We start from the raw sequence: 16,046 nt of genomic DNA, 5'->3' as shown, positions 1-16,046 counted from the left end.
CCAGACACGGCCCGAGGGGGGCGCCCGGCCGGGGACACGGATGTGGAGCCACCGCGGCCGGGTCCTCGTGGGTAAGCGCTGCGGGGTGATGGCACAGGGCCTGGGCTCCCCACTCACGCTGTGACTCTGCAGGACCCCATCTCCCGGGGCCTCGGTTTCCTCTTCTGGAAAATGACGCTAGTGATCGGGCAGTTGTGAAATGTAATAAATTAATCTGTGTGCATTTCTCAGCACCCCACGCACTGCAGAGAAGTGTAGATGCCCCAAAGCGCTGCTGTTACCATCACGGCCGCCTCATCAGGTCATCACAGCCCGACGCCCCGAAACACCTGACCACCCCTCACCTGTCCCCACCCAGGCTGCACCTTCCCCAGGGCACCGTGTGCCACGGCTTCTGGTGGCCCATCCCCAGGGGGACAGCCATGCTCTCAGAGCCCTTCTCCACACGGCGCTCATGACTCGCTGGACGCCGAGTGTCTGTGAACCCGGGAGACGGCTGCACGAGAGCCAGCGGCTCCGCGTCCATCCCGGCCTCGGGGCCGGCCTCTCCTGGTCTGAAGGCTGCGGGCGGCCCAGCCACACCGCGGGGAGCGCCTCACCTGTGACGTGCAGCTTTTCATCCGTGACCTCGGCCTTCAGGTAGATGCGGCCCCTCTTCTCCGTGTGGTCCATCCCGCAGAGGCTGGGCACGTTGATCACGCACTGCTTGTGCACGTTCATATCACAGGCTGCAAGTCGAGAAGGCAAAGGGTGAGGCTGCGCGTGGCCCGGAGCCACCCCCGCTCTGTGTTTTGGTTGCGTGAACAGAAGCGGAACTGAGCCACCCTCTAACTCGATGCTCTGCTATCGAGCGTCGGTGACATAAAGAACTGCTAGCAGATGTCCCTCACAGCACAGGCTCCCGTGAGTGACACATCCCTAAAATACTCCATCCATGTCTGTCCAGCCGCAACTGAGGCAGACCACCCCCGCCTGGTCTCCCGAACGTGCCTACAATGTTAACAGCAAACAAAATCCAGGGACTAATTAATACTTTATGTACACGGAGGCAAGCAATATACACATTTTAATTGGGATTCTTTCTGCCAAAGAATTTCTTATGCCTTCCTGAGAATTTGTGGGGCTGAGTTTATGATATTCAGAAAATGTTCTTTTCCTCAGCGAACTCTTTATCTCCAAGGAGGCTTACGTGCATTGCTTTTGTTTGTTGTTGTTTTTAAAAGAACCTGTGATTGATATTTTAAACCTATCCTCAAATATTTAAATATTATTCTGCGTAAAACAAATATACGCCTGGCTTGGTAAGGCATTCCTCACCAGCTGACATTACATGGGCAAGACAGGGAGAGGACTAAAGGTCAGTCTTATTGCGGAGAACTAAAGACACCGCGGGAGAAGGCGCTGGCGACCCACTCCAGTGTTCTTGTCTGGAGAGTCCCAGGGACGGAGGAGCCTGGTGGGCTGCCGTCTATGGGGCCACACAGAGTCAGACATGACTGAAGCGACTTAGCAGCAGCAGCAGCAAAGACACCCTGAAAAGAGTCCTGTGCACGGAGCTCAAACATAAGACGCTATGTAGGCATTCCTGCTCCACTGATCCTGTACCTCAGGCTTCCAGAAGGAGCAGGTGGCCCCTGGAACCCTCAAGAATCCCCCGGGGGCACCACAAGGCTCTTCTGATACTTCAAGGTGGAGCCTTCTTGGTACTCTAGTTTTGAGTGTTTAACTCCTCGGTCCGTGGGACTCTCCAGGCAAGAATACTAGAGTGGGTTGCCATTTCTTCCTCCAGGGGATCTTCCCGACCCCAGAACTGAACCCTCAGCTCTTGCATCTTCTGCACTGGCAGGTGGGTTCTTTACCAGCTGGGCCTCCAGGGAAGCCCATTTAACTTTAACACGATGAGCTAAATAGCAAGAAGCATTGTGAAGCAGAGGTCTCAGTTACACAGGGCTCTCAAGAGCTGTGCTGTGACCTGCACTGGCGACCACACTTGGGCAGAACTTGAAGGAGTAAAGGCCAGCACCTCTGGGACAGCCATGGGCCCAGAAAGGCAGTGGAGAAAGGACCCAGGCTGCGTCCTGTGTCAGCTGCAACACTTGGAGCTGGTGCGTCCTGGGAAACGTCTGCTCCTGCTCTGCCCACTGCGAGGTGAGCCTGCAGGGGGCAGCTGACTCCCCACCAAGCAGGGATGCTCACAGCACCATCACGTTACAGGGTGTAGGAGCGTGGGGAGAGGGAGTCTCCGCCGCGCAAGTCAGGGGAGGGGTCTGGCCCCCGACCACCAGCTCATGCTCCTCCTGCTCCAGCACGGAGCACAGACAGCAGCCCAGAGCCCCTCACAGCAGCCCAGAGACACAGACAGCAGCCCAGAGACACAGACAGCAGCCCAGAGTCCCTCACAGCAGCCCAGAGCCCCTCACAGCAGCCCAGAGCCCCTCACAGCAGCCCAGAGACAGAGACAGCAGCCCAGAGACACAAACAGCAGCCCAGAGACACAGACAGCAGCCCAGAGTCCCTCACAGCAGCCCAGAGCCCCTCACAGCAGCCCAGAGCCCCTCACAGCAGCCCAGAACCCCTCACAGCAGCCCAGAGACACAGAGAGCAGCCCAGAGGCCCTCAAAGCAGCCCAGAGACACAGACAGCAGCCCAGAACCCCTCACAGCAGCCCAGAGACACAGACAGTAGCCCAGAGCCCCTCACAGCAGCCCAGAGACGCAGACAGCAGCCCAGAGGCCCTCACAGCAGCCCAGAGACACAGACAGCAGCCCAGAGGCCCTCAAAGCAGCCCAGAGACACAGATAGCAGCCCAGAGACACAAACAGCAGCCCAGAGACACAGACAGTAGCTCAGAGCCCCTCACAGCAGCCCAGAGCCCCTCGCAGCAGCCCAGAGACACAGACAGCAGCCCAGAGCCCCTCGGACTCTGAGGAAAAGAATAAAGACACAAGGTAACATGCTGCTCGAGTGGGAGCACAGTCCATAAACAGAATCTGAAGCAGAATCCTGGCATATAAACCAGGGGCGTGTTATTTTATTAGCGTGCGTGCATGCTAAGTCACTTTAGTGGTGTCTGACTCTGTGACCCCAAGGATGCAGCCCGCCAGGCTCCTCCATCCATGGGATCCTCCAGGCAAGAATGCTGGAGGGGACTGTTACTTCCTCCTCCAGGGGGTCTTCCCGACCCAGGGACTGAACCCACACCTTACATCTCCTGCACGGGCAGGCGGGTGGATTCTTTATCACTGAGCCACCGGGGAAGCCCTTTTATTAGAATACATTTGGCTAATAAATTCAAATCTATACCATTTATTTACTATCAGGACATTCCTGGGTGACCAGTAACGTCCTCTGATCCTAACACAACTGTGAACCGAGCTGCTGGGGACGCTCGGTGGAGACTCAGCTCAGCCTCGAGGGTGCATGCATTCCTGGCCTGTGTTACAGTTGGCAGCGCCCCCAATCCTGGTCCACCCAGAAGAGCAGAAGGGTACAGCTGGCACCCCTGTTTAAGGGCACGGGTCACAGTCCTGGCCAACATGGACGAGGATGCAGCAGGAAACATGTGGCTTGTTCTGCCCCCTGAGTCAGTGGGCATCAGTCTCAGGTTACCTTCAACTTGTTACGGTCGAGTGCCTAACAGAGCCGAGTATTCACTTTTGCTCCAAGTTTTACAACAGTCAAAAGTGTATTTACAAACGCACTTAGAATCCACACTAACCCGGAAAGCAGTCTCTTGGGAATCTGACAATCTCTGGATGCACAGGAAACCACCAGCCCTGATGACCACAGAGGTTTCTCGAGGCTATTAGGGTCCAGGGCTCAGGAAGGTGAAGCCTGCATTCTGAGAAGCTACCTGCCTCCTTTGTAAAGTTCACACAGTCTGCCTTCTATGTACAGCTGACCCTGAGCGACATGGGTTTCAACTGCACAGGTCCTCTTAGACATGGATCCCTTCCCGAGAATTACACGGTTGGCCCCCCATATCCGCGGAGGTTACCACGGATACCGAGGGAAGACGATGCAGGCGCGTGTCTTTGCTCCATGTGGGGACAGATGAGGCTGTGGCCCACAACAGCAGCATTATCGAGTGACAACATGCTGATTGTACCCAAACTCTTCCTCGTCTGCTAGAAAAACAGGCTCGTCATTACCTTCTCTAATTACCTTCTCCTGCCCTAAACATACAATTTTATTGAAACAAATAAATAGCCTGGGGGGATCTCATTACATGAGATTAATCGAAGCAAAGAATTTCCATGAAAAAAATAGATGTCTTTCTCTCCTCCTGCAGTTGGTGCTAATACACACCGAACAAGAAGGGAGAAGGGGAGAGGGTGGGTGTCTTCCGGGATTTCATCTCTCACTGGCCTGGCAGGATCTGATCTGCCCATAATTATGCAAGACGAGGGAACTTAAAGCAAGCTCCTGTTCTTATTTTCACTGTGGTTTTGGCTCCAAGGAGAGCCCACTGGATTTTTCCACAGTCCACCCACTAATTGGAGACACGGGCGGATAATGACTGTGGATGCTCAGCTTATCTTGAAGCTGAACCAAATGTGGAATCTGGGGGTGGGATGTCTTCTTTCAACACGTGGCATTTGCTTGGGGGTTCGACCAGCCTGCATTTAACAGGGATTGGAGATTCCTACCATGAAAACTGGGGACAGCACCAACTGCATGAAATCGGGGGCTTTTTTGGGTTCATAATTAGGCAAGGAAGTCATATAATAAATTAGAACCTCGCCAGTGGGGGGATTCTATACTTTTGTAATTGAGCCCATATCTGAATGAAATCTACTGATTTTCTGAAAGGTTCCTGAGCATCACAGGGCCCTGCTGGCCCCGGGCATGCTGCAATAACAGAAAACATACTCACTGTCACATTTCATCCCCTGGTGGATGAGTCCGTAGAGCAGGGAGCCGCAGTGATCACAGAAGGTGGGGCTGCCATACGTGTGGATCTTGAACTTGTGCTTGCTCCTCGGGTCCTGCAGGGAGAAGCGGTACACAGACGGTCAATCACGAGAAGACCAGCCAAGCTCAGGCCTGCCCCTCCCGTCCCCACGGCAACGGTCCAGGCCGCCCGCCTGGGCCCCGTCCTCTGGCATCCTATGACGGCGGGGCTCCTGCTCTGGGCTGGGCACCAGACACCTGCACCTCCTCTCTTTCCAGGTGTGACCTGCACATGTCGGGCTTTCCACCAGAACCACCGCATCTGGAGCCAGAGCCTCCAAGGGGATCAAGGTGCCCCAGGCGAGCAGAGCAGTTCAGACCACATGGTCGTGCGTGTCCCCGGGGCCCAGCGTGGGTGGAAGCAGAGCGGGCCCAGAGTCAGGGTGTGTTCATGAGGCTGAACCGAGTGACCCTGCACTCAGTCAGCAGAGTTTGCGCCACTTCCTTTTGGACAAGGTTTCCAGAAATCCATGTAAGACCAGACAGGCACCCAAACCAGCACCATTTCCCAAGCACCATATGCATCCCAGACGGTAAAGAATCTGCCTGCAATGCAGGAGACCTGGGTTCGACCCCTGGGTCAGGGAAGATCCCCTGGAGAAGGGAATGGCAAGTCACTCCAGTCTTCTTGCCTGGAAAATCCCATGGACAGAGGAGCCTGGCGGGCTACAGTCCATAGCGTCGCAAAGAGCTGGACACGACTGAAGGACTCACACATACACACACACACACACAGAGACGCTAGTGATCTTCAAAGTCTCGAGATTTTACCAGCCGCCAAGACTTTAACACTGGTTCTCATCTGAGAGCTTTCAGAAATTCACTCAGAATGAGGCTCTGGCTCCTAACATTAAAAAAAAAATTTTTTTTTAAATATTCGCAACACATATTTTTCGAAGCAAGAGCACCACTGATTTTATAAATAAAGTTTTACTGGAACACAGCTGTGCTCATTCCTTGACATCTTCTCTGTAGTTACAATGGCCAAGTTGAGTGACAGAACCCTAATGACTCACAAAGGCTAAACACTAATTGGCCCTTACAGAACAAGTCTGCCAATCTCTGCTTTAGGATGGTGCTGTCTAAAGAATGGTCTCTATGTGGCATCATCATGACCCGAAACTTGTTAGAAATTAAATCATGGAGCCCCTCCCGAGACCAGCTGAATTAAACTCCAGGGACAGGCTTCACCACGCCCTGCGGGTGAGCCTGAGGCTGGCAGGGACATGAAGGCGGGGAGCTCCTGTTTTACACGGTTTCCCCACAAATACTGAGCGAGTGCCTAAGACGCTCCAGGCACATGTGTGCGTCTGTGCCTGCGGCAGGGCACTAGTTTATTCGGAAATGTCTCTCGGGGTCAGAGAAATCAACACCTTCCTTGGGCGGTTACTTTCGTGGCCAGTGGCAGCTGTGAACGTGGTCTGAAGCGGGGGCTTCACCTCTTACCAGTTCTCCCAACATCCCAGGACGCTGGACAGAATATCACGGGCACAGGCTGGCATCAGCGCTAATCCAAAGTTCCCAGGACGGACAGTACAGCCTGTGTCCGACCACGTGGAGGGCAGCGTGGAGGCCAGGGGGAAGGACAGCCCGTCGTCCCCGCAGAAGGACGGCGTCAACCGTCGGCAAGAGATAAATCCAGCCTGGCAGCTCCCACGCGGGCCCCAAGCCCAGGCGCACGGCGGCCTCAGGCAGCTGTCCTGCCAGCCAGCCATCACATCGATCTCTGTCGGCGTGGCGCACGGGGACTCACTTCACTTTTCAGGAAGACCTGGGCTTCCTCCTCCAGGCTCTCACCTGGGAAGGTGCAGGAGGCGGGCTGCCTTCCTGAACACAGCGGGAGGAGACCAGGAGTCCTCACACCCTAAAATCCACGCGCAGCCGAGGACCGTGCCTACGATGGCAGTGACAGTGACACCAACACCGCGTCCTGCCTGGCGACCACCCCTGTATGCGGGAGCTTCCTCACAACCGACATCTCTCCTGTAAGAGCCTTTACAGGGTTCTGGAGACCTTCGGTCTGAATCCAGCCTTGACACAAGCTCAGCAGCCTTGGAAAGTCATGGCATTTATTCACGAGGCAGAAATAAAGCCACCGTCCTAGACGGGGAGTGGGACTTAGGGAACAAACGAGAAGGGCTTTGCAGCCTGAGAAATGTCGGGACGGATACAAGGGAAGACGACTTCCAACCGTAACGTGCTCATCAGTCATAAAAGGGGTTTCCTGAAGCACAGGGCTGAATTTGCCGCTGGACCAGAACAAGGCTGGCAATTAAGTATTAACTTTGTCTCCAGGCTTCCTGGAAACCAAAGCAAGAGGAGAAAACAGACAAGCACAGTAGGTTCTCCTGGGATGGCAAGGCCGTCTGTGTGCAGAAACCTGTCTCAGCATCCTCTAAAGTCATCTCTCATCTCGCATGCAGTGAGCCGCCAACACACGCGTGTGAGAGGAGCCTGCAGGTCTTGAACAGAGCACTTCCCGCCCTGCTCACTGGGGACACCCCACAGTTACCCGCACAGAAGTGATGGGAAGTCCGGCCACGCTCGGTGCCACAGACACGCGGCTGGTCTACACACCAAAGCTGCACTACCCCCAGGCTGGCACCACTTTCTTCATTTCGTGCAATACGTGCAAATCTTGCTTTTTATTTCTCCAGGCACTGGCAACCTCTCATTAAGTGGAGTGTGAAACCCGCTGTCATATGTCACAAGCCTGACATTATATTATAATGAATGTGGGAAACGCTCCGCTCAGATGCTCTGTCGTCTACACCTTTGGGGGAGAAGAAACGTTTTTGACTAAACCGATTTTCATAGGCACTGACGAAGCCTAACCTAGAAGTCTAAATCTAGACCTCTTAGGAAAAAATAACACAGGAGAATTTCAAGTTCTGCTGGAAGCATCTACTAGCCTGCTTTTCCATCTTAGTTTTATAATGTAGCAACATCGTTGGAAAATTTCTCAGCATTTCTACCAGGACCATCAAAGTCATCACCATCACACTGTAATACACCCAAAGTAAACCCGTGGGTCTCCAGTGCACAGTATTTTGAGGCTGATGTGCCTTGCATTTCCAGGACATCTTCTTGAATTATCTGTAAGCATCCAGAAGGCGTATTCTAGATGAGTTCTAAATTGCAGGCTTCTGGGATGGGGACTCATCTGGCAACATGCAATGTGAAACCTCTAGAGGAGTTAGAAGCCTTCCTTCCCCAGGAGGAAGGCAATCAATGATGCTTTCTGATGAAGATGTTTATATTCGAATGGACATCCCTTCAAAAGCCCTTTTAATTTGGTGAGTGAAATGATGGCAGGCTTTTGGCAGGAGGTCACCCTGGCGTGAATGCCCCACAGCTTTCTCAGAGGACGGAAGCGGCCCTCACTGAGGGCTGCAGTTCAGGGCGTAGGAGCTTCTGGAAAAGACTGTCGTTCAGTGAAGCCCTGGGGTGGGCCTTGCTCAGCCGCCCAGAGCAGCGAGGCTCCTTCAAGCCGCTCCCTCTAAGCACCAGGAAGGTCCCTGCTCTCACCATCTGATGTGTTCTCATGAGTCACACTTGTGAGCTAGGCTTGGGTCTAAATGTCACCCACGCAAGCAGCGCCAAAAACTCTGCTCCAAGGCCTAGCATTGTTTTGTGATCTTACATTTCTTGGGAAGCAGGTTTTTTGTTTTTTAAAAAAACAAAAACTCTATGACTCAAAAAATTCCTATTTAAAACTTTTTGTTAATCTGAGAGTATTATCAAAACCAGATCATCAGATGAAGGGGATTTTACGTAACCAGGGTATGATTCTAACCATTACGTTGGACATTGCGTGTTGGGCAAGCAAGCCTCTGATGGCCCTTCTCAGGCTCCAGGACCAGCCTGCTCACACACCCTTGCACACAGTAGGTGTACAATAAGCAGTCTTTGAGGTGAAATGAAGAAACTGATAACTAATTAGGGTGTGTGGGTGTGTGTGTGTGTGGGTGTGTGTGTGTGTGTCTCAGTTGTGTCTGATTCTTTGCAACCCCACGGACTACAGCCTGCCAGACTCCACTGTCCATGAAATCTTCCAGACAAGAATGCTGCTGTGGGCTGCCATTTCCTTCTCCAAGCTAATTAGGATATTCCTTATCTTTTTGATGAATAATATTTAGACTTTGTGGTTTGAGGGCTTCCCTGGTGGCTCAGACGGTAAAGAATCTGCCTGTAATGCAGGAGACCCAGGTTTGATCCCTGGGTCAGGAAAGAGCCCTTGGAGAAGGGCATGGCAACCCACTCCAGTATTCTTGCCTGGAGAATCCCATGGACAGAGGAACCTTGGGGGCTACAATCCATGGACGTGGATTGTAGAGTCGGACGTGACTGAGCGACTAACACTTTCACTTTTGTGGTTTGAATACTTGCATATTTTAAGCATCTTATTTTAATGTCAGAATTTCAAACTAAACCATCAAGGATTCTTTTGGAATTTGAAAACTGTAATTAATAAATGTTTCTATATGTCAGGTTTTCCTGAGATGATGGCGATGCATAGAGGCTATTACAAAGTAAGGAGATGCTGGTTATATTATAGCTTTTAATTAAGACTTCTGTTTTGCTGGCGGCTGGAGGACCCCGTGCCGCACAGCGATCCCGTGTGGATGCCTTCCCAGCAGGCTGCTGGACTGGAGATGCTGCAGACAAGCCCCTTCATCACCAGACACAACAGCTCTTCCTCAAATGGGCTCGTGAACCGGCTGAACTATCGCGAAATAAATTCAGCTGGGATCCGTGGCAATTTGGATGACGCAGATAATGTATGAGTTCACTTTTATAACTCAAATCTTGTAGACAGTGTTTAAAGGCTCCTCTCACTGTTACCACCGAAGCTAGTCTGTCTCCTCACTTCCCCAGAGGCAAGCTACTTGTGTATCTATCGAGAGGAGATCGGTTTGACTGTTTTCTCTCTGAGGCTCATTTGTTACCCGGTTTTTACGTGGACGTCATTATGTTTTATGTTTCCCTCGGTGGCTTGCTCTTTTCCTCAGACAATACATCTTGGAGACCTGTCCGCGTCGTTACAGAGAGACCTAACTCATTTGATTTAAGTATTCCCTAATATAAGTAAATTATGGCTTATTTAGCCTTGCTGCTAGAGATTTTTATAGAATTTTTTTAAAGAGTCTGCCTCTTCACATTTAATGATGACAGCATCTTGCATAGCTGGGCAAAGAACCCACAAGAATCTTTCTGCCAGACAAGCTGAGTTTGACAAAGTGGTCCAACTGCAGATGTAAATGTTATTCATCAGAATAAAATGGGGCTTCGAGCGTGTGTGCTCAGTCACTTCCGTCGTGTCTGACTCTCTGTGACGCCACGGACTATACCCTCCAGGCTCCTCTGTCCGTGGGATTCTCCAGGCAAGAATACTAGAGTGGGTTGCCATGCCCTCCTCCAGGGGATCTTCCCATCCCAGGGATCGAACCTGCATCTCTTACGTCTCCTGCACTGGCAGGTGGGTTCTTTACCACTAGGGCCACCTGAGAAGCCCGGGGTTTCATTAAGATAAAAAATTAACCATCACCAGAGATAGAAGATCCTTAGTTCTATTTTAGAGCAGGACACAGTCAGCAAGGCTGGTGGGTCCCTCATCCTCCTACAGGACAGAGCAAGCGGTGGGGGCAAGAACACAACCCCCCCACATATTCCTGAACCTCTGGATTGATACTCTGTGCACGGGAGCTCATGGGTGTTTCTCCAAGGATATAGCATTCGTTTTCCTTTCCTAAAGTCAACCTGACTCCCTAAGGAAAAAAATCGACTATTTGTCTGTCTCACAACCCACGTCTCCTGTGTCTCCGCCACTGGGTGGTGGGTTCTTTGCCACTCGCCACCTGGGAAGCCTGCCTCCAATGATGGGGTCCTTACAAAACTGCAGGAACAGGATCAAAATCTAGGAGCCGGTGCTGGTACAATGCTACTGTATGGATTTCACCAGTATTTACACGGACTCACTCGTGTGTGTGTAGTTCTGTGATCACATTCACGCTCACGACATCAAAGGACTCTAGCCCCACAAAGAAGCCCCGGCACCGTCTGCCCCGAGAGCCAACCCTCCCCGACCTTAACCACTGGCAAGCACCCGTCTATTCTCTATGAGATCAACTTTTACAGCATTTTTGAAAGCACCAAATAATATTTGTTCTGATGAAGGATTTGGTTAGCTCCAGTGCCTCAGTCTGAGAGGAAAACAGACTAGGAACCCAAGAAGCATCTTAATTATGTGAACCCTTGCCAGTTCTCAACGGCTGTCTCCTAAAAAAAAAATTCATGGCCAAGTTTAGAGGACTATCTGAGACCAAATCAGAGACACACAGAGACACATTTGATTTCAGAGTCTTGTTTCATTTAGCAAAGACAGAAGCGGGTTGATGTTCACACGAGGAGCCCCGGCCGACGCTCGAGATGGGGTGGGACGCTCCTACACGCAGGATGTGGCGGAGATGGACAGTGGGCGGGGAGGGACACTGCAAGGATTTTTGTCAGGGACTCCAAAAGGCACAGCGTTACTTGCAAGAAGGCTGGGTTTCGGACCTCCCTTTCAGACTGGAAGATTCGCAAGCAGCTGGTGTTTGTTCGACTGATTAAACACAGCAGAGGAGGCAGAAACTGCATTCCTGCCTCTTTCCTGCCTGCGGAGTCCACAGGGGGCAGGCAGGACGTGTCCTTGCCCCACAGCCTCGACCTCCTCGCCCACGCTGCTCGGTGCTCCCAACGGTCACCTCCCGAGAGGCCGTCCTCTCCAAGCGATGTTCCATGTTCACTTCCTGACGTCTGGCAATCTCTCTGCTTACAACCTTATTTTTTTCTTAATGTGCAGCTTATTGTAAAATATTATTAGTCACTGTTATTAATTTTCAATTGTTTATTTATATGTTCACTTATGTAAATAAAATCATTAGTTAAAATAAAATTAGAAAATAGAAAGGAAAATTATATACTTGGGGTATGCTTCACTCAAAAAAGACAGTGTGTGGATTTGCGTGTTTTCTTAAGAATCATATAAACAGATTGGTCTTTTTTTTTTTTTAGTTTTTTTAATCAGTTCCTATCAAACATTTTTCGATGTTGTTAACTACAAAGCAATATCACATTACACTGCGTGGTATTTCATCATGAGGCTGAACCACTTCTGATCTAGCCAATCCCCAGCTCCTGCTCAGGTAGAGTATTTCCAGTTTCACTGCCATAAACCGCACTGCCACCGGTGCCTGTGAACACGCAGCACAAGGCACGGCAGTGACCCCGCCCATCTTTAACCGCTCCCGAGTCCCTTTTCCATTCCTGGAGTAGTAGGCAGATACCCCTAAACTCCACGAGAGGGAACAGCGTGACATCAGGGAAGGGAGGTCGGAGGAGATCTGACGGCTGTCCCCGTCGTCACTGTGGGAGCAGACGGAAAGCCTGCCGATGCGGTTCCCACAAAGCCGCGTTTCAGAGCTGGTGGGGCCCTCATCCTCACCATCAGCTACTCCGGAGAAGTTAAATCAGGCTTGGATTTTATTCAGCCTCAGCGACACATGCAATTCGAACATTCCGTTCGTTCCGGAAGGCGATTTTTCTGTTATTCTTGATCAAGCCCACGGCATTCGACAGCCAAACTGATGCCATTTCACAAAGAATCTAATTGGTGCTCAGAAGACAGCATGTTCTGTACACAGAGACATTTCTACAGGAAGCACACCCCTCACCCCAGGAGATTTTCTCATGATGGACAAGAAGACGGGTTTGTCCATCAGCCCAGGGCACCCAGCGCAGCGCCCACTGAACTAACTGCCAGCTATGTGCGGAGCGCTTGAAATGCGGTGACTTCTACTGAGGACCTGAGTTTTTGTTTATTTTAATCCATTTAGATTTAAACAGCCACAGGGGGCCAGGACTCAGAGAACACCTTCCTAGAGACGCTGAGTTCAAGCACACGCTCCTTTCTCCTCGTTGTCCAGTCGCTCAGTCATGTCTGACTCTTTGTGAGCCCATGGGCTGCGGCACGCCAGGCTTCCCTGACCCCCACCGTCTCCCAGAGTCTGCCCATACTCATGTCCATTGAGTCGGTGATGCCATCTGACCATTTCGCCCTCTGTCACCACCTTTTCCTTCTGCCTCAGTCTTTCCCAGCATCAGGGCCTTTTCCAATGAGTCAGCTCTTTGCATCAGGTGGTCACGATATTGGAGCATCAGCTTCAGTCCTTCCAATTAACATCCTTTCTCCTGCTCCTCCTCCAAAGCATCACGAGGGCAGAGTCACCAGGGGGGGCTTTCAGACCTTCCGAGGGCAGCCTGACAAGCTGGCCCGTGACTCAGGGGCTGGACACCGCCCTTGAGCTGGCCCTTGGACACTTGCCTCACGCCACTGCCCGACGCCAGGCTTTCTGTCCCACATCAGGTCTCAGGGGCTTCCGTCCACATCCACTCAGTACTCACGCTGCCGATATACTGACCGACTGAGCAACAGCAACAAGCGGATGTATTGTCATGACTGTCATTGAGCGTATTTTTAGAGAACTTTTTCTTGATGTGGACTCTGAACTTAGTTTCAAATCTTTGCCAAATTTTAATTCAGGGAACACAGCTGAGGATCAGCAGTTTAAAGACACACCTGAACCGCAAAGTCATTACCAAGAAAAAGCCAGCTCATGGGCCTCAAGCACTCAGGTATTTCTTGAGTCGGCTCTGTTAGGTCTGAAGACTGCAGCCCCAAGATTTCATTGACTGGACAGTTCAATTCATCTAAAATTTCAGGGAAGAAGAAGCCACCTTTCTTGAACAGCAAGATCGGCCTGAGTTTTCTCTATGGAACTTCCAGTTCCTGGACGGACTGTTACTTCCTGCCTGGAGGTGGGACAGCGACCTCACAACCAGACGATGCGGTTCCCTCCGAAGGCAGAGCACACTGGAAACTCTCTTACAAGGGAGCGGGGTTTTTCATTGTCTCACGAAGCCAGGCCGCAGTGAAGAGGGGCCGTCCGGAGACTGGACAAGCGGCTCTCCAGCTTCTCCCTGTTTCACCAAGTTTTCGAGAGTCAGGGGCAAGCAGGACGGGTGATGTCTTGTCTCTCCTGCTGCCGTCCCGGGACGGGGTGACTTGGCGCTCCCGGGAGGCTACACACTCTGCTCTGGGAGATATCAGTTCATGAGCCTGTTCTCAACAACCTCTGTGGCCACTGAAGGGAGCGTGTGACGGTCTGGCTGACTTGAAAATTTTTTTAATTACCAAAAAACAAGGCTGTTTTCGTCAATATTTTGGGCTGTCTCTAAGGAACAACTACCCACATCTGCATGTGGCCGCCTCCCTCACGTTATAACCTCAGAATCCTAGGCATCCTACGGGCGGCTTCACCCCCGAGTTCCTTCCTTCCCTTCTCAAGGTTTCACAGGGACTCTGAACACATCTTAGAACCTCTGCTCGGTGAGGTTTTGCCGGGAGAGGCCGAGCAGGGAGAGGAGGGCTGGGCTCTGCCCACGCCCGAGGCTGGAGGACCTGGCCGGCCGGCCATCCCCAGAGGACTCTCAGTTCACAGATGAAGATAATGATACTCATTTGAGGGCTGCCTTATGCCCTGTGTTGCATATACAAACCAGCCTTAATGGGTATTTAAAAAATTTCCCACGGGGAAAATAGGCCCTGTGAAAGTGCCAGCATTCACCTGTCACTTCCTCCCGGGAAAGGGAGAACCCACAGGCCTGCCCCCGGCGCCAGCTGCCGCTCAGGTTAGAAGCACCAACGCTTCTCCCACAGCTGGCACCCTCAGGCCTGCGGTCCCGGGGAGGGGTGCTGCCCGAGGAGTCGAGGGCCGGCGGGCTGGGGCGCGGCCGGGACGGAGGGAGCGCTGTCTGTTTCTTTGCATCACCCTGTCTGGCGTCCACAGCGCAGCCTTCATCAGAGGCGCCCGGCTGCAGCCACCTTGCTGAGAAGCACAACGTCAGCCATTCTGCAAAGTCACTCTCCCCACCCTCCGTCCTCCGACCGACTCAGAATACATGTCCTGGAAAACTGCCGAGTCTGGAGGGCCTTTTAAACCCATAAAGCCTTCCTTTCTCAGCTCCCGAGGGAAGGGTGTGTGATATTGGGGGCTAATTGTGCTCAACGGGATCAGCTTCACTCATATGGCTTCCCTTCCTTGCCCATTTCTGAGGGAGAGTCTAGAAATAAGGTTCTAGAAATAAGAGAGAATCAAGATGACGGACAGATGGACAGAAGGGGCGCAGGGGAGAGGCAGGAAGTGTTCGCACCTGCAGTGTGGGGGTCTGGTCTCTCCAGCCGTGACCTCTCTCGAGCTCTTCGGTAGGGATTCTGTCACTAGCTCAGCCCATGTCCTCAAGGAAAGCGGACACGCAGTGTCCAGAAAGTGAGCTTCCCTGTGGCTTGGATGGTAAAGAATCTATCTACCTGCCAATGCAGGAGATGCAGGTTCGATCCTTGAATCACGAAGATCCCCCAGAGAAGGAAATGGCTACCCACTCCAGTATTCTTGCCTAGAGAAGTCCATGGACAGAAGAACCTGGCTACAGTCCAAAGGGTTGCAAGACTGAGTGACTAACACCCCCACTTCACGTTTTGGAAGCTAGAGGCAGACGGCCTGTGCTGGCAGCTCCAGGCCAGTCCACACGTAAGTCACCCAAACGGAGGCAACAGGCGCCTTAGGGACACACCTTGGCCTGTCCCCCGGTTCACCATCAAATCTGCTGTCTAATCAAGATGGTCCTGTAACTCCCGACCCAGGACATCGGCGACGCTGGTGTAAGTCAGATAATGACGTGAGGCTTCTGGTGACAGATGGACCGAGCCCTTCTGAAGAACAAAGACGGGCCTCGGAGCCAGCCAAGGAGCCAGGAGAGGAACAGACCCGAGGACCAGATGCGCACAGGAAGAAGCAAGCCCACACCAGGCACGAGAGGCATGGGAGGGCGCGGGCTGCCCCAGGCCACCCCCTGCCGCATCAGGCCCTGAGATGAGACGGCGCCCGACATCTGTGCCTTTGATCTCGGGCTCCTCGTATATTTCATCAGGAAGAGGCCGAGGAGAATACTGTGTAATGCATTTTGTGCCACTTTTCCAGAGGCTGTGGTTT

At 52.3% G+C, this 16,046-nt stretch overlaps 1 protein-coding gene across 3 annotated transcripts in view; it reads right to left on the bottom strand.

Moving 5' to 3' along the window:
* Positions 1–16,046, bottom strand: part of PRKCA (protein kinase C alpha) — a 303,137-nt gene that overhangs the window by 82,428 nt on the left and 204,663 nt on the right. For all 3 annotated transcript variants that reach the window (XM_019980528.2, XM_070774240.1, XM_070774239.1), the window contains exons 4-5: positions 4,877–4,988; positions 600–728 (exon numbers count right to left, since the gene is read on the bottom strand). In XM_019980528.2, coding sequence (XP_019836087.2) covers positions 600–728; positions 4,877–4,988 — 241 coding nt within the window. The remainder of the gene's footprint in view (positions 1–599; positions 729–4,876; positions 4,989–16,046) is intronic.

The sequence above is a fragment of the Bos indicus genome, chromosome 19 (genome assembly GCF_029378745.1).
Source record: "Bos indicus isolate NIAB-ARS_2022 breed Sahiwal x Tharparkar chromosome 19, NIAB-ARS_B.indTharparkar_mat_pri_1.0, whole genome shotgun sequence".
In the NCBI taxonomy this organism is placed as follows: Eukaryota; Metazoa; Chordata; class Mammalia; order Artiodactyla; family Bovidae; genus Bos; species Bos indicus.
This window is presented reverse-complemented; position numbering and strand designations above follow the sequence as displayed.